Genomic DNA, 25,532 nt, shown 5'->3' on the forward strand with positions numbered 1-25,532 from the left:
ATTCATTCAAAAGGAAACTGCAGCCAAGTCACATCAGTCACAAAACAAATGAGGTTGGTATGAAAACCAAACTACAATAATAAATCAAATATAAAATATAAATATATAAAATGATAGCTAAGAGAATAGAGATAAAAAGGAAGAGCCAATCACAATCAGAAAAGGATTTATTGCCAAGTTGGTAACACAAGGAATTTGCCTTGGTTGTTGGTGCATACATAAACCTATTAAACATGAATATGAAATAAACACAAACAAATATGTACAATATAATTGTTTAACATTAAGAAAGAGAGACTACACATTTAACATGTAGACAGTGCCCAGTACTTAATTGTAGCCTACATTGGTAGTGCCAATGTAAATAGATGTATACATGTCCATGCATGTCAAAATAGAATTAGCTGTTATTTTAATTGATGCTAACCAGTGGATGTATGTTATGCATGTATATAGTTATTAGACTTAACTCACAAAAGGGGTTCTAATGAAATATGTTATTGATCATTATGGGAAGTGTTTTTGGGGCTTGCCCCATATAGGGAATAAAAAGCAGGATATCTCGGGCTTGGCTGCTTCAATCTTGACCATTTATCTTTTTTACAGACATTGTATATAACGGAAATTAAAAATGAATGTAAGTTATTCGGTGGCAGATTTGTGTTGGCAGGTTTATAGATAGAACATTGAAATTGTTCGGGATAGGACCCTGCTCGGGTCGGGTCAACTCGATCCGAAACAGGTCAATAATCCGGAAATGTAGTTTTGTGTAGTCAAATGAAAAATGCCGTCATCATACATGGGCAGCCTATGGGAGACCCAGCTAGATAGAGAAGCTAGAGAAACTGAACCCGGGCAGAGGACATGACTTCTCGCTGCAAAATGTCACTGTGGACACACAAGCCGGTGGCTGTGTAACTAACGTTGGTAGCAGAGCCGACACTGTAGCCTGCTAACATTAGCAGCGACTGGTGTTGCATACAAGAGCAGAGCCGGGGAATAATGGGAACCAGAGGTGGAGGTGCAGGCAACACTGGAGCCGCTGTGTAGCTCACACAGAGATGTGCTGTGAATGTAACACCGAAGGAAATACAAGGGTGGCTTCAATAGCAAACGTTAGCTAGCCGGCCAATGCTGCAGCTTGATGTGAGCTTTATTTCCTTTCACGGTGCAAGCCCTACCGACTCGTTGAGAACGGCATGTGAGAGGTGAGTAAGACTGGACACAGCTGCTAACGTATGTCAATGGCTTCGGCCAGGACTGCTCATGAATGAGAGAAAAAACGTCACCGTTGCTGCTCTGCGTTAGCCAGCTGGCTAGCTAACAGCATGTCGGCATAACGGTTTATCTTGCTATTAAGAAACTCTTCATGCCCTGATGTTCAGAAATCAATGTAGAGAGGATAAACACCGGCTATGCCTCCTGCTCAATTTAACGTCCACTATGCGGAGTGTGCGCTCTGTTTTAATTTAGCTAACGTATAGCCGATAGCTTGGTGTCAGCTAGCTTCAAAGAATAATGTAGCTATAGCGTAACAGCTCGGTTTCATCTCAATAGACAAGACAGCTGCTCGTGACCTGCTGTTTGCAATGTGGACACTTGCATCAGCTGAAAGTTAATAGTATGTAGTGCTAGCAATGTAAGAGGCCTCGCCGGCCAGTCCTCATTGCCTTTCTACAGTGTAGTCATGTGAAGCATTATCCTGATAGTAACGTTACGCTGCCTGATGCCTCGGTAGGTGCCTGCTGCATGCAGGCTCCTCTGGATCATCCTACCAGTCAGTTCCACGTTGTCTGACGGAAGGAGGAGGCGGTTAAGGAAGAATAGAGTTTCAGCTGGTAACATTTGTGAGAAGAGCAACAGTTCCCTCCCTCTGCCCATCCTCCCTCTCTGTTCAGTCAGCAAAGCTTAACTTACTACAGTCGAAAGGGAGGCATGACAGATCTGTAGGCTGCTCCGAGTTCAGGTAACGTTACGGTTAGTTTGACACTTTATATTCGTTATTTCTGGGGTTTACTTGTTTGGCTCATAATATTTACAGACGTATGGTTTTCATATGTCCCTGACACTTCGTTAAAGTACCCTGACTGTGTCGGACTCTTTTCCTTTCCCTCATATTTTTACGTTTCTACTTTAATTGATCCCTTGTTGTTGTCTAACGTTACTGCATGTACTGTTTTTTGTTTTCCAGATAACAACTGTACCTTAGATTGGCAGTGGGGTTCAAAGTGTTCATGTTGCTACTTTCTTTATCAAGATGACCATTTAGTCTATCAATTCTTTCAAAGCACAGTAGTAAAATATACAGTCATTATATTCAACTAGCTAAAACGTATGCATTCTAATGCAGAAGTCCTGCAATCAACCTTACCTTCATGAATGTTCACTTTTTGTTGAAACTATTTTAGAGAGGTGTTGATTGAACTGTATGGTCATTTTCCAGCAAGGCCGAGATCCTTTGCGTTTCACTGGCACCTCATTGGCAAGCATGTGGCAGGCGTTCAGTGGCAGGTTTCGGGACAGTGGCAGTTTTTCGGGACAGTGGCAAGCAGGTGGCCCTCGTTCAGCACCTACGGAGTATCAGCAGAGCTGTGCGGCACCACAGTGGCAATCTGTCGCAAATTTCCTGGTAAACCCACAGGAGACTAGTGTGCGTGCATGGTTGTCGCAACAGGTCAGCTCGAGAAAATGTATCTTGTGTATCAAATCGGTTTAGCCTGGTACACCAGCCCATACGGGTGAAACTGGAAATCAACCCAACTCTTAGCACCCATGTGTCAGTAGTCAACAATGCTATATGCACCGGGTTGTGTTCCCTAAACCGAAATGAACCGAAACTGCAAAAATAATTAGTCGGCTTGGTGTAAAAAGAGGTTTCTCATGAACAGTCTCCTGAGTGAAAGTGCTTTTCTTTATACTACTACCAGCTGGGGTGCTGGTTGTGAGGATTTTATCCCAGCACCATACATCCGGCAAGCCAGACTACTCTGCTGCTGCTTACATGTCACGAAAAGGAGGATTTGTAGCTGATATAAATTACTATAAACGTAACTATTAGTAAAGAATGTTTCTTTTTATTTCTAAGGGGGGAAGTAATTAAAGCTTTAGTGCGTAACTTTTTGACATTGAACGTCCGTTACATTCAAGCCATTGCCAAATGAGTTGCTACAAAGCTAATTAAGACTATCAGCTCCACACAACTCTCTCTGGATTTCTCAGTATGACTATGTTCAGAAGATTGTGGCTTCCGGTGACTATCCGACGCAGAAAATCGAGTGAAGATAATGACCTCTTCTGAAGAGTTTTTTTTAATCCTCCGTCTCCTCCTACTAGCAACTGTGTGGAGGAGAGGTGGGGGCGGTGCGTGGTCACGGAAGGCTTGTATTATGTGGTCATGCCAACAGTTTTGTTGTCATTACTTAGAATTCCTCATGGGGGGGTGACAGAAACTACACACTATAGCTTTAAATAAAAAACAACCAAAGTAGAGCTCAACAAAAAACCTAAAACTAACTAACAGCTGACCTGTCTGGGCAAAAAACTTTGCACTTTTTTTCCTGTGGGTTTTCCCTGGAAATTTGGCCCCACCCATAAGGTCATAGTAATATGGAGATAAACAGATCTGACATGTCAGTAGCTTGTTGAGCAGGTAAGCACAGCCAAAGATCCGTTACTAATCAAAGCGCTTGCTCCTTGTAGTCAAACATCCATCCTTACGAGATTATTGCAGGCCTATATTTATCAGCAGTAATTGGTTTAGGCTTTTCTAATGCAGAGGAGCTCCTGTGGGGAGGAGTCCATGTGACCTTCATCCTTCACTCACTCACTCAAAGAAAACCCTTACTGTCACATACACACTGTTGACACTCGTGTTGTCCTATTTTTCTTTGACTGGAGAGCTCTGTGGAAGCATTTTACCATTTGTACTAGAGCCTGTTTGTTAGGGGGAAGTTGGACCTTCGTACAGCAAAACCTCAGGTATGGTCTGGCGTAGGGCTGCACGATATGAGGAAAAGATCTAATTGCGATTATTTGGACTGATATTGCTATTGGGATATGATTCACGATATTGGAGAATGATCGTTTTTGTATCATTATTGTCATTTTCATAGAAAATTATTAACATTGAAAGAAATTAAAATGATTATAGTGTGATATTTTTTTGTTGTTGTACCAAACAAAGATTTTTTTCTTTATTCTGTAGGGTAAGATTTGTAGGCCGGGATGTCTCTGCAGTACCACAATACTTAAAGTGGCCATATTATGCTCATTTTCAGGTTCATAATTGTATTTTGAGGTTGTACCAGAATAGGTTTACATGGTTTGATTTTCAAAAAACACCATATTTTTGTTGTACTGCACAGCGGTGCAGCTCCTCTTTTCACCCTGTGTTCAGGTCTCTGTTTTAGCTACAGAGTGAGACCTCTCACTGCTGTAACATCTTTGTTGGCAGTCTCACATGCGCAGTAGCTAGGTAAGATCACATCATCTAGGTGGCTGTTTGTTTCTACAACTTCAGTAGTACAAGGCAGAAGTGGAATGTCCTGGATATATACTAGTCAGGCACTAAATAGAGAGCCAATTTTAAAGGGTCAGTTCAGCCAAATTGCAAACCAAGGTTTTGGCATCTACTCTTTCAGGCAACTCAGATTTTAGATATACATTTCTGAGATGTTGGTCTCTTCCCTAGTCCAATGATTCAGCTTTGAATGTTTGTATGTGTATAGTGCAGTCCTAGTTCTTAAGGGGGCGGATTAAGGTTGCTTTCACACCTGAGCAGTTTGGTCCGTTTTAACCGAACCCTGGAGTGTCTGGTCGGATGGTCTGCTTGGTTTGGGGAAGGGTGAAAGCTCATTTGAACTCCAAACAAATGAACTCTGGTCGGGGTTAAAAAAACGGGGGCCTCCGTTCACTTCCAAGTGCTTCATAGATCGGTTAACTTTAGGTGAGAACGTGAAGTAACCCAAAAACAGCATTTTCTAGGCTTAAGTTTCAACCTTGCACACAATTTAACGACTTCAATATGTCATACATAAGAACGTAATAATATCGTGGGTGCTTTTGAGGACAGTGAGTTTTTTTCTTCAGTTTTACAGAAATGTACAGTGCATGTCTGAATGGGGCTTCTGTTTCTGCTTATTTAAAGTTCAAATGAGCTGCATTCATTCTGCTGACAATGTGTTCTCCTGCTCTGTTTTCAGGATCTTTGCTGAAGGGTAATATCCAAGGAGTCACATTCCCTCAACCCAAAGGGCCCTCCTCCCTTTTTTTTACTACCATCTGCACTTTTGTAACTTCCCCTTGCTTGACTTTGTGTGACCTGTCTTAGGTCCTTTCTGTATGGGATTTCATGGAATGCATGCATTTTGCAGTAGGATCATGTGAATTAATTTTAAATTGGACAATCCTCCTCCTGACACCCTCCTGACTAAAAATAGGATGAGTCAAATTTGAAGAAATTACAATGTGATCGGATATCAACTTCCTGCCCATCTGAGATTGCCACCTCAGTCTGTAGGATTCTCCCTCTGGCTCCAACACTTGTTCCCTACCTGCAGCCTTTTCCACGACCCCATCCCTTTTCTAGTGTCATTGGGCCATGGTTCGCAAGAAAGGTTCTCTTATACTATGCGGTGCTTTCCTATTTGTCGCCTGGAATGCTTTGCTTCTACTTTATCTTTGGGGTCGTCCTCCCATTGGCCGCCTCGGGGAAGGTGGTGGAGCGGAACCAGGAGGACAGGAGGAGTGGGGCGTGGGCAGAGGGAAAGGAGGCCGGGTCAACCTGGCTGGGGAGGTGATCCGGCTGGCAGAGGAGGTGGAAGTTCAGCTTGAGACCCAGAAAAAGCTACTGAAGCAGATTGAAAGTCACAGGGCAGTGTGGGCTCGGCAGAAAGACGTTGGGAAAAGAGAAACGGAGGATACAAAAGATGTCAAACAAGAGGTTGTCCTCCAGCCACAGAAGCCTCCGCTTCCTTCAAAAGACAGTGTGGATGATCGGGACCAAACTCAAATAAAACCTACACAGAAGCCTGTTCATACAGTAGCATCAGACTCCAAGTTAGAACAGCACCAGGACATTGAAAAAAAGGAAGAGATTAGTGAGAACAATAAACTGGCGACTTCGGTTGCCAGCCCAGATGTCATCATTCCCATCCTAGTTATTGCTTGCGACAGAGTGACGGTAAAACGGAGCCTCGACAGACTGATACAATACCGCCCTTCTCCAGAACAATATCCAATCATTGTCAGCCAAGACTGCGGCCACGCCGAGACAGCTCGTGTGATCAGCTCTTATGGCGATCAAGTGAGGCATATAAGACAACCAGACCTGTCGGACATCAGAGTTCGGCCAGAGCACAGGAAGTTCCAGGGCTACTACAAAATTGCCCGACATTACCACTGGGCACTCAACCAAGTGTTCTACACGTTCTCCCAGTCTACTGTGGTCATAGTGGAGGATGACCTGGAGGTGAGTGCTCTCATAACATAACCATGCATTACAGTAGGCATTGTCATTGTGGCATTTTGCTTTTATTGGGTCATTTGAGGGTAAAGGCACAGGAGAGGTCTGTATAGTGTGTCCAGTGGTTGATAGAGGCATCGGCTATAGCTGTGAACGTAGCAGTGCAGTCTTTGTACAGTTTATCTGTCGTTGAATAAATGCTACTACTCCTCAGACCCAAGCCAAGTTTCGTCTCGCTATGGCAGGGTTTACATTTTTATGATGTAAATTGAGGGAGCAAAAGCAGTATCGGCTCCAAATATCGGCTCAAGAAAATCAGGTCATCGGCTAAGGCTGATGGAAAAAAAAACGGTATCGGTCGATCCCTAGTAGTGAAGTAGGTCTAATTCAGCAAACCGCCAATGGCGGCTGACATAATGTATTTTATTCGCTAACATAGATTTTACTTGCATTTGGTGTGGGGGGGGGTACTAATTTTGGACCCTGGTGGTAAGACGGCTGTAGTTTCCACATAATAAATATATAAATATTCACTTGCTAAACCTACCTTTTTAGATACATTTTTGTTGGTGCAAAGCTTGTATCATTTCCCAAAATTAGGTGGGTGTTGATTTCAGAAGTAAATGGGGCAAGGACTGCAATGAATGGGCACTTCCGGCCGCAGGAGAGTATCACTGACCTTGTCACATCCCGGGCATCAGGCCTTTTATGTTGGAGTCTTGGGCAGAGAGCTGCTGACAATGTTGAAGATGTTGTTGCAAGCTGACACCCACATCCACACCTCCCATTCATCTTAGCTTAAAGAGATTGTTAGATGGTACGTTGAGTGTCTCCCTCGTGGTGATATTAATGTCTAGAAGCATTTGAAACCACTGCCCTGAATTATAACAATATTTTTTTCTGAGGCTCCAGTGTCCTCTCAGACCCCTTTCCCATGGAGTAACTGTCAATTCTACTTAATTCTCCACCTCATTTAAGTGTTTACTTACAAACTACTTTCATCTGCTCACCCTGCTTTTCCCTTCAGTTTTCTTTTCCCCACACACCTACACCGCTGGTCTCTGCGAGATGGGGGAATCCAGTTTGTAGAGCAGATGTCACTGCTCTCACGCTGGTGTAGCCAGTAGAGATGGGACGTACGACTCCATTTACTGACTCAAGGCATTCACCCCAAGCTTGATGAAGCCTCCACCGGGCCCCAGTGCCCATAGAGCATGCGCACTGAGCCGGCTATCTTCCAGTTTAGCCCTTCTCTAACTTGAATGGGATAAAAATAATTTAATCATGCAACTCTTTAAAACTTTTCAAATGTTATCGGACACAATGGATTCAATTCTGATAGTGAAACCAGTCATTTTGAAGGGATTGTGACCAGTTTTGGGGAGTAACGGAATACATGTACCGGCGTTACATATTCAGAATACAAATTATGAGTAAGTATTCCGTTACAGTTACAATGTAAATAGTTGGTATTTAGAATTCAATTACATTGTTGAAATCAATGGATTACATGATGATACTTCTCTGTTTCACGAGTTTATTCACTCTCTGAATAAATTAAGGCAACTCCATGCATTTCCCAGAGGCCCCAATGTGAAAACTAAAAAATGAGCTATTTGCGTGATCACTGATAGAGGTAGAGATGGAGCCGGAACCGGCACAACAGAGCCAGGGATTGCAAATTTCTTAGCCAATTTACCTTGTGTCTTTAGCTGCATGCTACCAGCCGGTAAGCTTACATTACCCTGTGTCTTTAGCTGCATGCTGCCAGCCGGTGAGCCAACGTTACCCTGTGTCTTTAGCTGCATATTGCCAGCCGGTAAGCTTACATTACCCTGTATCTTTAGCTGCATGCTGCCAGCCGGTGAGCCAACGTTACCCTGTGTCTTTAGCTGCATGCTGCCAGCCGGTAAGCTTACGTTACCCTGTTTCTTTAGCTGCATGCTGCCCGCCGGTAAGCTAACGTTACCCTGTGTCTTTAGCTGCGTGCTGCCAGCCGGTAAGCTAAGCTGTCTGCGGATAATTTATTCATCTTCTCGAATGCTGTGGTTAACATGGGCTGAGTCATTCTGTTGGTCTGTGCTCTCTTAGAGTTAGGTGGGTTCGAATTTTGAAATTGACTTATTTATTTATTTGCACACATTTTTCATGTTTGGTCTGAAAAGCCTTTAAAAGTTAGTAGAAACATCTGTATCCACACACTGACAGTATAATATTTAATTCTGTTTGTTCCATTCCATTAGATCATTGCAGCAGTTTGCTGTTTTACATTAAGTGAAAGATTAAAACAAGACCCCTTGCTTTTATGACTGCACCATTCCATCAGATGGAAAGAGTGCTAATTGCACATGCATTCATTTGTGCATAGAATCCAGGTATATTATATTCTAAACTTTGAGATCTTCAGCATAATTAAAACAAAGTAAAAGTCTGAGGGTTAAACAGTGCCTGGAGACACAGCATGAGTTTGTAATTATGCTCCCACTGGCAGGATTTAAGAGGTTAGATAGCCTTTCTATAGTAAAAGTGTAATTACATGTGGTTTCCATTCAAATGTGGGTTAATGATGGCTGGAGCTGGTCCCACATTTGTCTCACGTATTCATCACTGAAGACGGTCTGTTCAAAATGTACCACAGCAGCTTATTAAGACTTTGTGATACATTTGCCCCCTACCAGTACCCTTGCTAGTGTGTCACAAAGCCCAGGCTGGTTCCAGACAGAGCCATTGCTGTGTGTGTGTGTGTGTGTGTGTGTGTGTGTGTGTGTGTGTGTGTGTGTGTGATCACAGCAGAAACGCTTACTGATGGGCCTTTTTGGAGAGAAAGAGAACAAAGAATATCCGTTATTCTGAATGGACAGCTGTTGAGATTAGCACATTTACTGTATATGATGATTGGATTATACTGTATGGGCTGGCACTGAACAGAGAGGTTGAGATTGGATTGGTAAAACTCCTTCCAGCTGCTAGTAGTAGATAAAAAACATCGGGTGAACATTTGGCTGGTAAAAAGTGCCTCAGCAGCAGGAAAAAAGTTACAGGAAATTCAAAGTAACTTTGACCTCAACCCGCAGTTTGAGGGAGAAACTTCCCTGTAAATCAGCAATTATTTTGCCAATGAGCAGGGAAAATCTGGGTTTACTTAGACAACTCAAGCACTAACTCTCCCTGTTTGTTTTGGCTAATCTCTCTTTAAATTGACAGAGTTAAAGTTGATTTAACCTCTTCAGCCCTGCTGGACCCACCAGTGGACCCATCCTACAGACTTATGTGCAGCCAATTGTTCAAATGCACAAATTGTAATTTTTGTAGTATGTTTCATTAGTGTTTGCTTTTTTGATAGCTGACGGTAGAGAGATGGATATGACGTTGCAACAAAGTTCCCTAGAAGGGATGTTGCAATAACACGGTCAATGTCTAAAAGCCCTATTTCACTGGGATGCCCCATAGAAAAGTATGGTAACACTTTATTTGAAGTGGTGTGCATAAGACTGACATGACACCGTCATTATTATGACACGACACCTGTCATGAACATGAAGGAGTCATTTTGAGTGTTCATGACTGTTGGCAATATGGGTCATTTGGTAAATTATGACACTCTTATACAAAGTTAGCATTGTCCAAGATGTCTTTGTCATGACAACTTGACGTTAACAAAGACAACAATCTCTGTGTTATGACAAGACAATACCACCTGTCAATTTCTTTGTAATGACAACTTGACATTAACCTAGACAACATAACCTGTCATAAATATGTCATGACAGTCCCAATTATCAAACTTTAATAAACTATTTAGCTTTACATATTAACATTAAATTAAACTGTCATTAAGAGGTTGTTTTTTACATTGGCTGTCATGAGAGCATTATAACTATGTCATGAATATTATTTCTTGACCTCAAGTAAGTGAAAACAATTTGGACTTGTCATGAAGTTTGATTTCATGATCAAATGCTTTCCTCATCGAGGAAGGGATGAAGTGACCCTGCCCGGAGGAAGCCCGGGGCCCCCGTCTGGAGCCAGGCCCAGATGGAGGGCTCGTCAGCGAGCGTCTGGTGGCTGGGTTTGCCACGTAGCCCGGCCGGGCACACCCCGAAAAAGCTACGTGGCAGACATCTCTCCATCCCATGGGCCCACCACCTGTGGGAGGAACCGCTGGGGTCGGGTGCGCTGCCACATGGGTGGCAGTGAAGGTCAGGGGCCTCAACGGACCAGATCCGGGTAGCAGAAGCTGGCTCTGGGGACGTGGAATGTCACCTCTCTGTGGGGGAAGGAGCCAGAACTTGTGCGGGAGGTGGAGCGCTACCGGTTAGATCTGGTGGGGCTTACCTCTACGCACAGTCTTGGTTCTGGAACCATACTCCTGGATAGGGGTTGGACTCTTTTCTTCTCCGGAGTTGCCGGGCGGGTGTGGGGATACTCACAAGCTCCCAGCTGAGCGCCGCTACGTTGGAGTTTAATCCGGTGGACGAGAGGGTCGCCTCCCTACGCCTGCGGGTTGTGGGGGGGAAAACTCTGACTGTTGTTTGTGCATATGCACCGAACAAGAGTTCGGAGTATTCGGCCTTCTTGGAGACCTTGAGTGGAGTCCTGCATGGGGCTCCAGTCGGGGGGACTTCAACGCGCACGTGGGTAATGATGGAGACACATGGAGAGGCGTGATTGGGAGGAACGGCCTCCCTGATCTAAACCAGAGTGGTTGTTTGTTGTTGGACTTCTGTGCTAGTCATGGATTGTCTATAATGAACACCATGTTCGAACATAGGGATGCTCATAAGTTTACTTGGTACCAGAGCACCCTAGGCCAAAGGTCAATGATCGATTTTATAATCGTTTCATCTGATCTGAGGCCGTATGTTTTGGACACTCGGGTGAAGAGAGGGGCGGAGCTGTCAACCGATCACCATCTAGTGGTGAGTTGGGTCAGGGGGTGGGGGAAGACTCTGGACAGACCTCGTAAGCCCAAACGGGTAGTGCGGGTAAATTGGGAACGTCTGGAGGAGGCCCCTGTCCGACAGACTTTCAACTCACACCTCCGGCGGAGCTTTTCGTGCATCCCTGTGGAGGCTGGGGGCATTGAACCCGAGTGGACAATGTTCAAAGTTTCCATTGCTGAAGCTGCGGTAAGGAGCTGTGGTCTTAGGGTCTTAGGTGCCTCAAGGGGCGGTAACCCACGAACACCGTGGTGGACACCGGTGGTCAGGGAAGCCGTCCGACTGAAGAAGGAGTCTTTCCGGGATATGTTATCCCAGACGACTCCGGAGGCAGTTGCAAGGTACCGAAGGGCCCGAAGGGCTGCAGCATCTGCCGTGAAAGAGGCAAAGCAGCGTGTGTGGGAGAAGTTTGGAGAAGACATGGAGAAGGACTTTCGGTCGGCACCAAGGTACTTCTGGAAAACCGTTCGCCACCTCAGGAGGGGGAAGTGGGGAACCATCCAAGCTGTGTACAGTAAGGATGGGACGCTGTTGACCTCAACTGAGGAGGTAATAGGGCGGTGGAAGGAGCACTTTGAGGAGCTCCTAAATCCGACTAATACGCCCTCTATGGTAGAGGCAGAGCTGGAGGATGAGGGGGGATTGGCATCAATTTCCCTGGTGGAGGTTGCTGAGGTAGTTAAACAACTCCACAGTGGCAAAGCCCCAGGAATTGATGAGATCCGTCCAGAAATGCTTAACGCTCTGGGTGTGGAGGGGTTGTCTTGGTTGACACGCCTCTTCAACATTGCGTGGAAGTCTGGGACAGTGCCTAAGGAGTGGCAGACCGGGGTGGTGGTTCCCCTTTTTAAAAAGGGGGACCAGAGGGTGTGTGCCAATTACAGGGGTATCACACTTCTCACCCTCCCCGGTAAAGTCTACTCCAAGGTGCTGGGAAGGAGGGTTCGGTCGATAGTCGAATCTCAGGTTGAAGAGAAACAATGCGGATTCCGTCCTGGTCGTTGAACAACGGACCAGATCTTTACTCTCGCAAGGATCCTGGAGGGAGCCTGGGAGTATGCCCAACCAGTCTACATGTGTTTTGTGGATCTGGAGAAGGCGTATGACCGGGTGCCCCGGGAGATATTGTGGGAGGTGCTGCGGGAGTACGGGGTGAGGGGGTCCCTTCTCAGGGCCATCCAATCTCTGTACGACCAAAGCGAGAGCTGTGTCCGGGTTGTCGGCAGTAAGTCGGACTCGTTTCAGGTGAGAGTTGGCCTCCGCCAGGGCTGCGCTTTGTCACCAATCCTGTTTGTAGTATTTATGGACAGGATATCGAGGCGTAGTCAGGGTGGAGAGGGGTTGCAGTTCGGTGGGCTGGGGATCTCATCGCTGCGTTTTGCAGATGATGTGGTCCTGATGGCATCATCGGCCTGTGACCTTCAGCACTCACTGGATCGGTTCGCAGTCGAGCGTGAAGCGGCTGGGATGAGGATCAGCACCTCTAAATCGGAGGCCATGGTTCTCAGCAGGAAACCGATGGAGTGCCTTCTCCAGGTAGGGAATGAGTCCTTACCCCAAGTGAAGGAGTTCAAGTACCTTGGGGTCTTGTTCGCGAGTGAGGGGACAATGGAGCGGGAGATTGGTCGGAGAATCGGCACAGCAGGTGCGGTATTACATTCAATTTATCGCACCGTTGTGACGAAAAGAGAGCTGAGCCAGAAGGCAAAGCTCTCAATCTACCGGTCAGTTTTTGTTCCTACCCTCACCTATGGTCATGAAGGCTGGGTCATGACCGAAAGAACAAGATCCAGGGTACAAGCGGCCGAAATGGGTTTCCTCAGGAGGGTAGCTGGCGTCTCCCTTAGAGATAGGGTGAGAAGCTCAGTTATCCGTGAGGAGCTCGGAGTAGAGCCGCTGCTCCTTTGCGTCGAAAGGAGCCAGTTGAGGTGGTTCGGGCATCTGGTAAGGATGCCCCCTGGGCGCCTCCCTAGGGAGGTGTTCCAGGCACGTCCAGCTGGGAGGAGGCCTCGGGGGAGACCCAGGACTAGGTGGAGGGATTATATCTCTAACCTGGCCTGGGAACGCCTCGGGATCCCCCAGTCGGAGCTGGTTAATGTGGCCCGGGAAAGGGAAGTTTGGGGTCCCCTGCTGGAGCTGCTACCCCCGCGACCCGACCCCGGATAAGCGGATGAAGATGGATGGATGGATGGATGGATCAAATGCTTATATGACGGTGTCGTGAATAATATCCCTGACCTCAAGTAAAGTGGAACCATTTGGACTTGTCATTAAGATGTCTTATAAGTTATAAGACCAGTTTGATGACCGTGAATGAATGCAGTACCGAGGTGATTTATTGCGTTTTGGACTTGTTGCTAACTATAGTTTGCTGCCGTTAGCTTGGTTAGCTGTAATGTTACAGCTGTCCAGTTAGCTAGCTGACTCAGCCCTGGGCTGCAAAGAGCTAAACCCAGAAAGAAAACCATCTCGGTAACGTTAGTGCATTCCCTGTCGTAAACTGGCCTCCTCCGTAAGTCTCGGAGGCTGTTTTTAGTCCAGGTCTGGAGACACTGACTCAGCTGAAGCGCTACCATGGCGAAATTAATTGAATCCAATTGAATCGCTCTGAAGCTGCCTGGTGGAAACCCAGCTTTACGCACATTCAGCACTATTGGCAACTGTAACCGCTAATCAATATCTGCGACGCGACAAGTCCCTCCCTACTCGTTGCCTTCGTTGGTTTGATGCGTTAGGTTTAGGCATTAAGAATGTGATTGGTTAGGGTAATAATACCGCGGCTGGCCAATCGGAGGCAGAGTAGGGCGTGGCACGTCTTCACCATCAAATTTGCTCAGCATTAGCCATTAACGGAGCTTTTGGTGTCGGTGACTATGGCTAGATGGATGGGACCAAACACAGCGGGGACCAGTTTTTCGACTGAGAATACACTACCGAAAGGGTTTTCTTTCCGGGTCTGGCTCTTAGCAGCCCTGGGCAGAGTCAGCTAATTTAACAGCTGTATAGCTAACTGAATTCACTAGCTGATTGCAGCTAACTACAGTTAGCGATTACTTTAGTAAGCTGCCATTAGCTAGTTTTAGCAACAAGAAATGTTAGCCTAAAGCTAATGTTATCTGTTAAAAATTCATTAAATCACCTAGGTACTGCATTCACTATCATCAATCTGGTCTCATAACTTTTAAGACATCTTAATGACAAGTCCAAATGGTTCCACTTTACTTGAGGTCAAGGATATTACTAGGATACTGTACTTCAGCCCTCCCTTTCCAAGCATGAGAGTAGAAGTGGTAAAAGCAGCATTGTGACTCCTCACAACTAGTGTCTAGTTGATGCCATTTGTCACATTTCTGGGGTCTATGAATTCTTCAGTTTCACTAAAGAGGCATTTCCCCTTTTAAACTTCTCACATGGTTCTGTTTTAATAACTGTTTGAAGCCCTGAGAAGGTACCATTATATTTCACAAAACAAAAAATGCATACAAATGTATGTAGCAAAACTTAGTTTTACCTTCTCTCCTGCTCCATTAATCATGTCATGACCCCTCAGGTTTATCTTGTGACCTTTTGGAGGGGCCTGGCCCCTAGGTTGGGAACCACTGGAGTAAACTAAAGTAGCTCCACCTTGAGTAGCTCCACAGTTGGTGTTAGCAATACATCAGTGTTAATCTAATAATGTTATACATATCATAATATATTAGTCACAGGGATATTTTTCTGCAGAGTGAATCATTTTACTTATGATACTTTTAGTACATTTAGCTGATAATTCTGATGTACTTCTACTTAAAGGTGTAGTGTGTAGGTTTTAGGGCGATCTGTTGGCAGTAGTTTAGTTTCTCATGGGATCCCCATTAGCTGTGCCCTTAAGCACAGCTACTCTTCCTGGGGCAGTAATAATATTAATAACTATGTTTTCATCAAGTCTGAAGTACTATATTCACCTTGAAATACGAATCATGTTTTGGTTATCTTAAAATGTGCCGTTTAAATCTTCATACATGGCTTCTCTTCCACGGAGTGCGCCATGTTGCACCGCCTTGTTTCTACAGTAGCCCAGAACGGACAAACCAAACACTGGCTCTTTGGAGCGGTTTTGCGTCGGCCACCATAGTTCTCCTCCGCCCTTGGCACACGTTTCAGTTGATTGCAATCTGCAACCTCGCCGCTAGATGTCACTAAATCCTACACACTATGCCTGGCCCACACTAAAAGATTTTCAAATCTTAACAGATGTTGAAAATGGGAGAGCCCGGTTCATGGAGTGTTTTTACATTATTTTTACAATAACTTTGGGTAGAAAACTCATACAGTTAAGGGTGCTGAGCAAACAGGGATGAGGAACAACTGGATATACTCTCGTCTCCTTCATCTAAAAGGCATGTTTGATACTTTCATATGTCAACACTTTGACTAACGTTAGCTTGGAGGGCTAATATACCTGTTGGGCCACAGACTAAAGAAATGACACCACTCAAACTAGCAGTCAGTTTGACCGGTGGTGACATGTTGCTGTTCCTAATGCTAGATTTGGTTTATTAAAGACACTAGCAAAGCTATTTTTAAACAGTTACGGCTGAAAAACAGAAATAAACAGGTTTGCCTATTTCACCTATCTCCACAGTTTAAATCAGGAAGGGATTATTGTGTTAGCATGATGTCACAGGGATTCGGTCTATTGGCACTTTTACTTAAGTAAAGGATCAGAGTTTTTTTCAAAGAAAGTAAATTAGTGATTTTGGGCTATAACAATAAAACTGACTTGACTCGTATTTTTATCAGAATAGATGATCCTGGAACCATAGATAAACAAGAGTGCTGATGCTAGTAAGAATAACAGGATTCAGGTTAGCAAGATCTGTTCAGACAGCAAAACAACAAAAGAATGACAAAAGAGTAGAAACCGCAGTTGAGGTTTTTCCTTGTGGAACAGTATTTGTCCTAGGTCCTAAATTAAAAACTGCCGCTGTGTACTTCTCCAAAATAAATTTTTCTATTCTTTGAACACAACAAATCCATCAGTTTTTAAAGGGTAAAACCCCTGCTTGGGTTTTGTTTCTGAAGTTTTGTCCATAATTTCTATCAGTAGCCTAATAATAACATTGTACTCACCAAGTTAATAGCTAGGAACGTGCTAGTCTCGCATTGCCAGACCCTCCTCCACAGCGCTGCGTTTGGAGGGTCTGACTAGTGCACACAGCATTCCTGGAATGGAGAAAAACGTGCTTCTGGTTTATTGGCATGTCTTTAAACGTAATGCGCTGACGGATTGTGGCTGAGCTAGACCAGAGCAGAGATCGCCCTGTTTGTGCGACTCGGACTCGAGTCGCACAAACAGCTTACTTCAGACTTGACTTGCGACTCGACCCAAAAGACTTCAGACTTGGCTCAGACTCGAGCTTTGAGACTCGTCAACAATCTGTTTTCATGCAATTATTGCTATTTAAATCTTTTTTTTTTTTTTTAAATTCATTCATGTATTTCTATTTTCTTTTATTGGCGCATATACGTTGGGGAAACGTATGACGAGCTGCATGTCCCCTGCCCTTTGCCATAATGTGCGCGCACTCAAATATAAAAAAAAAATGCACTGACGATGGCGACATCAAGTCCTCCCGGAGTTGTGCCTTTTCTCATTAGTTTTGCTTTCAATAACTTGGTAAACAGAGGCAGTAAGCTAACAGCTACATGCTGGGTGTGTGGCACCAAGATAAATCAGACATCTCAAAACGCACCCAGATAGGTCAGTCACTTGCTAATGTGAAAGAGACGTTACATTTAGCATATATCATCACAGGTAGCAAGCTAACCATCGCAAAGTCTGTGCTAATGCTGGGAAAAGGCAAATTGTATCTTTATATTTGTATCCATATGATGTGACAGACTTAGGTTAATATTTCACCAGGTCCGAGGGCTAGAGGGATGTTAAATAGCAGAAGATTAGACTATACAATGTCCTAAGTTGAAGACCCAATGTAATTTCTGGATGTAACAAAATTAAACTAGCTCCATTAAAGCATACGTGATATATTTCCCATCACAAGTTCACATCCACTCTTGGCTGCAGTGCCCACATTTTATTTCAGAAAAAAAAACATGATAGAAACGTTTAGTATTACTTTAGCTATTTCCCCCACAGAACACTACACATTTTGTTAATGGCACGCAAAATAATTTCAAATGGAGGTTTACAATAAGATTTTAACAATACAGTGTTAGGGACAGATCAGATGGCCTGAGACTTGACTTGGACTCATGACAAAAGACTTGAGACTTGACTTGAATTTGCCCCTCAAAGACTTGACTTGGACTCAAGCTTAGTTTGGTTCTTCTGTAGTATGGAAAATGGTCTTAAAAACTAACATGAAAAAGAATCATGATTGGATCGTGATCCTGCCTGGGAAAAAAATGATAAATTTTTTATATATATATATATATATATATATATATATATATATATATATATATATATATATATATTATTTTGAATGATTCTTTTGATCAGTTGGAACTGTATCTCTGAAGCCGCAGCTCACTACTGTGTATCTCTGTCCCCTCAGGTGGCCCCAGACTTCTTTGAGTATTTCCGAGCCCTGTACCCGATCCTGCGCGCTGACCCCACCCTGTGGTGTGCTTCAGCCTGGAATGATAACGGCAGAGAGGCCTTGGTGGATCCCTCCAAAGCCCAGCTCCTCTACAGAACAGACTTCTTCCCCGGTCTAGGCTGGATGCTGCTGAAGGAGTTATGGGATGAACTGGAGCCCAAATGGCCCTCGGCATTCTGGGACGACTGGATGCGTCAACCGGAGCAACGTAAGGAGCGCTCCTGCATCCGGCCCGAGATCTCCCGGACTATCACCTTTGGCCGCAAAGGCGTCAGTTTAGGTCAATTCTTTGACCAGTACCTTCGCTACATTAAGCTAAACACTGAATTTGTGCCTTTTACCAAACAGGATTTGTCTTATTTGCTAAAAGAGAATTATGATGAAAAGTTTATAAAAGAGATGTACAGCGCCCCACTAGTGAAGATTGAGGACCTGCAACAAGGGGGCAGCTTAAAAGGGCCTGGACCATACCGGGTGCAGTACTCAAGCCGGGACAGTTTTAAAGTCTTTGCTCGAAATCTGGGGGTGATGGACGACTTGAAATCTGGAGTTCCTCGTACAGGTTACAGGGGCGTAGTGGGTTTCCTGTTCCGGGGTCGGAGGGTGGTCCTGGCTCCACCAGAGGGCTGGACGCAATATGACGTCAGCTGGAGCTGAGACACTGGTCCACACTCTACTAGGGGAATGGTGTTGGAGAGGGGACACAGCCTTACCAAGAGGGACACCCTCTCAGACCAAAGAATATCAGCAGACGCAGTGGTTCATGAAGGAATGAAAGCAGCACAGATGGAGCCAGTGTTGAGCCAGGCCGCTTTGTTAGGGAAGCTTTTAAAAGGTGTTCATTCAGGATCAGCAAGTTCAACGGCCACACAGAATTTACAGAGAGTGTAAAATTGTTAGGAAAAGAAAGTTCCACCCTTAAACACTGTTTCAAAACCGCTATTGGCAATGTGCCTTGCTTTCTGGGCCCATTTTGTTTGGTGTATTTTTTTTATTGCTTTGAATAAGTGGCCAAATGTAGACTTAACATCTCATTCAGAAGTTTGGAACAGCGGTAAATGGAGTTAGCATAAAATCATTTGAATTGTCAACAGAAAGGGATTGTTTCAGTGTCTGGGATAATACACTGGAGGCCAAACACAAGCAGAAAAACAATGTTATGTATAACCTCTTCGGTCATTTATTTTTTTTTTTTTACATGTTGCAAAGTTTTGCAATCGATCAATCCAACTCGCCAGATCATGTTACTGTTTAAGTCTATACACTACTCAGAAGCAGGAAAATGCTTGTCTTATACGATGTTTTTGGTGGTAAACCGAGTCCTAGCCATGGTAGTTAACATTAAAGATGGAAGAGACATCAACTTTCCAAATGACAGTGAACTGATCCAGGGCCAGCTAACTCTGTGTCACTGTCCTGCTGTGCTGTCTCCCGGAGCTCTGAGCGACTCATCAAATCTGTTCTGGGAATGATGAAAATACCAGATCATAAGATGCTTATAAGGTGGGGACAAACGATGCCAGGTGGCTGCAAAATAATCATTTTAATTTACATAGCACATTTCCAGAAACAAGTTTATGAAGTGCTTTACAGACATAAACAGAAAAAAAAACACAAATTAGAATATGTTCAATGCAGCCATGAAATAGAAACCTAGATAAAAGACAATGAATACAAATCTCTTGTTTTATGATTTTATTCATGTATTTATTCTTATTTTATGAATTAAGTTTTTAAAAGCGGACACTGAGGTAGCTTGTCTAGGCCTCCACCCTCTGTCTCCAGCCTCGTCCATGCTTTGTTTGGACTGTAGTAGAGGAGACCTTTCTAAGTAAATCATGTGTTTCGTTGCTTTACGCCTGCCCCACGTTTTTTTCCCTAGCTTACAGATCACTTAGAGTACTATAACACATTTCATGAGCTGCTCATCAGAATCCTCTTTATTGGCCAAGTATGTGTACACATATAAGGACATTTGAATTGCTTTGAGTTGCTTTCAATGTACTAGACCTAGACATAAAGTTAGAAACAAGGCTGAACAAAGAGAGGCACAAATAAACAGAACTGTTATACAAGTAGGTGAAAACTCATTGACCAAGTTCATTGACTTGTCCATGTTCCGGGAGCTAACAGCAGAACCATGACGTGATCAGATGGTCCTGAATCCCAGCTGCAGCTTCACTGGATCAGAACTCACAGGAGAACTGCTGGACTTCCACAGCGGACTACGTTTGTGTTGGGAACTTAGGCTATAATAGCCAGAAAGTAAAACCACTAAAACCCCCCGACACCCCTGACAACGGAGTTGTTCCTGAACGATAAGCACTGCTGTCCTTAGATCAGTTCACGAACATAGCCTTGAAAGTGGTGTGATGACCGTGCACGACACTAAATCAAAGCAGAGAGATGATCTTGCAGTGTTAGGTGGAGACACTACAGGCTAAACTTCACTTTTCAGTTTTTGGGCTGTTACAGCTTGACTTACTAACATGTCTTCTGTCAGACTAGTGGGGGAAAACATCCAAAATACACATTCACCAAAAGTTAGCATTAGACAATGCCTCATTTGCATATTTAAACATAACATTTCAGAGAACTTGTATTGCAAAAAAATGACTTGTCTTAATGCAAGTAATCAACTGGGGCAGCTTTCATGCTGATATATTCAGAATTTGACAATCCATATCTTTTAAAAGCTGTTTTTTTTCTCAGACTGATCCAGAACTCTCCACTTCAGTAGCACTCCCATACAAGCTTTCCACATGTATTCCTTTCTGTATTCAGAAGGTTTTAACAGAGGGTTTTGTTCACATATCAATTATACATTTTATTTCTAAAAATTTGATTTTTTTTTTTTATGGCTGTTGACAGTATGTGATCCTCTGTAAAAACCTTTGACTCTAATAGGTTAATGAAATGAACATTTTGAACCTGGCTTTATGTTTCCTTTCTGTTTTGAAAATGTATGCAAATTAGCACATATAATAAGACAAGATGTCTTATTTGCATATAACAACATTTCAGAAAACGTAATGTAAAAAATAATTTCATGCAGATATCCGTTGCTTCAAATATTTATTTTTAGTGTCTCCACTTCAACCTCTGTATGCTTCCAATGCAGTCGGTCAGAGCACAGTTAAAGCTATAGTGTGTAGTTTCTGTCGCCCCAATGAGGAATTCTAAGTAATGACAACACTGTCTGCGCATCCACATGATACAAGCCTTCCGTGATCGTGCACCACCCCCACCCCTCCTCCACACAGTTGCTAGTAGCCAAGGAGGACACAGAGGTTTAAAAGAACATGATGGACTCTTCAGAAGAGGTCATTATCTTCACTCGAGCTTCTGTGAGGGAAAGTCGCCGGACGACACAATACAGAGAGAGTTGTGTGGAGCTAATTAGCTTTGTATCAACTAATTTGGCAATGGCTTGAATGTCAAAAAGTTACGCACTAAAGCTTTAAAGGCCCAGCGTTGCTACATGTTCTGATTGGTCACGCCTGAAGGACGCCACGCCCTAAAACTGACAGCACTGGTAGAAGCATGCCGAGGCCTTTGTGCTCCATCTCCGGCTCAAGCTGCTCTCAGAAGTCCTATTTGTCCTATTTGTCCTATAAGTAATGCATTGAATGTTTGTGCGTAGCCCAGTTTAAACAACATCAATGTGATGGGTTCAGACGGGGACTACATCACCTTCTCCAGCTGACTTAACTTGGTGTCTAAATTTGTAGAAGGAAGTTGTTGATATGAAGGATTAAATAATAATGGTAAGGCTTTTTTGAAATGATTTAACTGTCTTGAACTTGAAGTTTTAACGATGTTTGCCAAGCTGCAAAGGAGTTGTCTAGTCATTGATTCTATCATTTCCCTGATGATCACTCTGAAGCCCTGACACAGGGCCACATGTATTTAAATGACATCACGCCATGATTTGGTCAGCTTAGGTTTGTTGAAAAACCACTGATTGTTTATCTGCCAGTTTGTTTTTTTTTCGTTCTGTTTCTGCAACATGAAGGCTGTGGAGTGGCTTGAGAAATGATTAATCATTGTACTGTAATTAGCTTTGGGAGATGATCCACAAGATTGACTGATTCATGTCTTTATGGTGATGTGTAAAACCACTGCCTGATGTGTTTATAACTTTAATACAGTATAAATAAAATCAACTATTTTGATATGTGACCACATGCTGAAGGACTCTTTGCTTGACTGACAATCTGCTGTTCAGAGAACAATCTCGTCCTGATCCAGTGGCACGACTTCTACCACCGACTCCAAATTTACTGTGGTGGTTTACCCTGATGTAGTCTATATCGACGACCATTCATTTCCGGAATTTGTTCCGGTCCTGCCAGATGTCCGTCCCCTTCCTCTTCCTTTGTGTTGGCGTTCTAACCTCTGGTGGATTTCTGAGGACTATGGTTAACTGCTCCTCAGATCTCTGCAGGGTAAATCCAGACAGCTAGCTAGACTGTCCAATCTGAGTTTTCACGACTAAAACAACTTTTGAACGTACACACGTTCCACCAAAACAAGTTCCTTCCTGAGACTATTTAGCAGAGCCACCGTCGCTGCGTCCGAAGCTTAGACCATTGGGATTGGTTTAAAGAAATGCCAATAAACCAGAGCTTCCTCCGCAGTGCTGCCGAGTAAAGTCCCTTCCACAGATGCATTCTGGGATAGGAGAAAAATAACGCTCTGGGTTGTTTGCATTTCTTTAAACCAATCCCAATGGTCTTGGGCGGCGCTAAGCTCCAAACACAGCGCCGGTGGCTCTGCTACATAGTCTCAGGAAGGAACTTGTTTTGGTGGTGCATTTGCACCCCGCAAAAGACAACGCCACATACAATATTAAATGAAGTTAACTGTTGACACAATACAGTAACGTGAGATATTTAAATTAGCTGATACATGGTTAAACCTCATTGGCTCTTACCAGTGTATCTCCGTGTGTACTTGGTCCACAGCAATCCCACCAATCGGTCCCAAAGCGTCCCATTTAGAGAGGAAATGCCCTAAATATATTCTTTGTAAATCATTCCCTGAAAGAACCAAGCAGTCCTGCCTTGTTGCACCAACCACATTTTCTTCACAACTTGACATTTTCAGCGTGTAGCTCGCTAGTTTGAAGTTTGTTGTTTCCTGAAGCAAACCAAGACAACGGCAACACACAAAGAGAGGAAGGAGAGGGACTCCTGCGCCAGATGTCAATTATCCTGGAAATGTACTTATGTTGATCCAGACTATGCTTACAGTAACACATGTATGCAGGAGAGCAAATGATAACTCGTATTATGTGAACAAGCAACTTTATGGAACAGTAGGTAGGGGGAGTGACCTGAGGACAGCTTTTGAAGACCTATGGGAGAGGAATTTGTCTTTTTGGTTGGTGCATGCATAAACATAAACAAACATATTGAACATGAATATGAAACAAACAAGAAATACCAAAACAAGTATACAATAATACAATTTACAAAATAGCTGTTTAACATAAGAAAAAAAGAGGCTGAATAGTGCAGAATGTGCACAATAAATGTATGTGCAATGGGCAGGTGTAGAGTCCAGGATGAAGGTTAATGCAACGTGTAGTGACTAGGGGTGGGGGGGTTAAGAGTCAGTGTCCATGAGGTCAGTCACATATTGTCCTCTAGCTTTCCTGTTAAAATATTAACTTGGTAAGTGATTACAGAAACAATGGAACCTGACCATACTGAATAGAAAGAGAACTGGAACTTACTAATTAAACAAGAACAATTCTTGAAGGAACACAAACTATTTACAAAAACAATGCACATAGGTATATTAGAGGCAGCACTGAACATTTTCAGAGCTTTACAGTTCTTTGAGTATCTTATGGAGTCCAAATACTCATTGATTTCAATCGTAAACACAGGAGAGAAAGGTTTAGAGCCCCTGGACTTACATTCAGGGATGCGAAATTTAGCGAGCAGAAATACAAGATTTATAATAAAATATTTTACCTCCTTGTCTGTCAGGACAACCAAATCTTTATTTATACAACATTCAAAAAGCATAGTCAGAACATCAAAACAAAACACAAACATACATTATGCTGGGGGGGATTGTATTTGCATAACAAATAAATCAGTTCATGAAGATCTTATAGTAGGTAACGTTACATAGATTGATTTATTTCTTCTCAGATATGATTTTGACCCCTTTATATTACCCTTGAAAAAGTCAGATTATCATACGCAGGTATTATTTTATTGGAGAATGCTTCATTAACATAACTTTAGTCCACATAAAGCTACAATTTGGAACAACAGGCACAGTCTAAACAAAAGGAAATCTCTATTATTAAGATTGGATGGAAAAAGGAGTCTGTGCCATAGTTCATTTAATGGATGATGGAGGCGTTATATTGAGTTGTTCTGATCTTAAAATCAAATATGGATTGCTCTCATAAACAATACTCTGTTGTTGTCAAGGCCGTTCCGGTGGCTATGACACCCTGATCAGGAAAATATTAAGATATCCTCCTGTAATATCTACTTCCAATACTAGGTATATAGGTAACCATAACTTCTTAGGTAATAAATGTAACAACAACATATTGAGATCATCAATTACAAATACATGTTTTTCTTTACCTAATGTTTTATTTAATAGGTTTTCAAAGGTGGAAGTTATCAAAGTTAGAACTAAGTATTTCTCTTTTCCCCTGTTACCAAAATGAAAAAAGTTCATTTCAAAACAATTTACGATATTTATCCATGTAATGAGTTCTTAAGAGTGAGGTTTAATTTAGAGTGTAACCAATTGTAATTCTTGTCACGTAGATATTGAATGCCAAGAACATCTTTTCTGTAGTTGGAATATTGTGAAAGTTTTGTGGGACAGAATCCATGAGTGGTTAGTTAAAACGGTGTTTTGTTATGTTTTTATCTTTTATTGTAGGCTACAATAGTTGTCAAAAAAGTGTTGACAGCTTTGAGGTAGAGACAATATAAATTAAAAACAAAACATAAATAAATAAAAATAAAGATACTGGGGGTCTTTCTAGTCAAGTAGGGAATGTAAGCTTAACAAACAAAAGAGTCTCTTGGCGTTTTGTACAGCTTAAGCTCATTTTTCCAACCGTTGATGTGAATCTCAAAACGGTGTGCAGCGTGTTGCTACGGTTTCCGTGTTGAACGCTTACAGTCACTGTTTCCTTAGAACGGTGTTTTTTTGTTTTGTTTTTAGTGGGTTTTTTTTAATTGACAAAAAAAACATACATAACTCGTAGGGGAAAGAGAATATACATGCGTAGATATTTATACAAATGTTGCCAATGTACAAGAAAGAATTACCTAAGCAAAAACAAAACAAAACAAAACAAAAAAAGGGGGAACTAGTCAAATGCAAAAAGAAGCTAGAGAAAATAAAATTAAAGGTACCATGGCATGACAATTTCACTTTGTGAGGTTTTTTAACATTAATATGCGTTCCCCCAGCCTGCCTATGGTCCCCCAGTGGCTAGAAATGGTGATAGGTGTAAACCAAGCCCTGGGTATC

General features: G+C 43.1%; 1 protein-coding gene across 4 annotated transcripts; it reads left to right on the forward strand.

The window, feature by feature from the left end:
* The first annotated feature begins 804 nt into the window (after positions 1-804).
* Positions 805-22,190, forward strand: mgat1b (alpha-1,3-mannosyl-glycoprotein 2-beta-N-acetylglucosaminyltransferase b). 4 transcript variants are annotated; one of them, XM_078267764.1, is made up of 4 exons: positions 805-1,208; positions 1,739-1,977; positions 5,202-6,469; positions 17,964-22,190. In XM_078267764.1, exons 3-4 carry the CDS (start codon positions 5,600-5,602, stop codon positions 18,663-18,665), a joined length of 1,572 nt encoding a protein of 523 aa, XP_078123890.1. In that variant the 5' UTR covers positions 805-1,208; positions 1,739-1,977; positions 5,202-5,599; the 3' UTR covers positions 18,666-22,190. The 4 variants fall into 4 exon arrangements, with proteins under 4 accessions (XP_078123890.1, XP_078123891.1, XP_078123889.1 ...); XM_078267765.1 differs by having other exon boundaries at positions 1,739-1,966; XM_078267763.1 differs by lacking the exon at positions 1,739-1,977.
* Positions 22,191-25,532: the final 3,342 nt, after the last annotated feature.

This window comes from Sander vitreus, chromosome 14 (genome assembly GCF_031162955.1).
Source record: "Sander vitreus isolate 19-12246 chromosome 14, sanVit1, whole genome shotgun sequence".
Classification (NCBI taxonomy): Eukaryota; Metazoa; Chordata; class Actinopteri; order Perciformes; family Percidae; genus Sander; species Sander vitreus.

Excerpts from the sequence above, each read along its gene's own strand:
- mgat1b (XM_078267764.1), top strand. The coding sequence starts at position 5,600 with ATGGTTCGCAAGAAAGGTTCTCTTATACTATGCGGTGCTTTCCTATTT. Across the intron at positions 6,470-17,963 it reads TAGTGGAGGATGACCTGGAG|GTGGCCCCAGACTTCTTTGA; the intron begins GTGAGTGCTCTC and ends CTGTCCCCTCAG.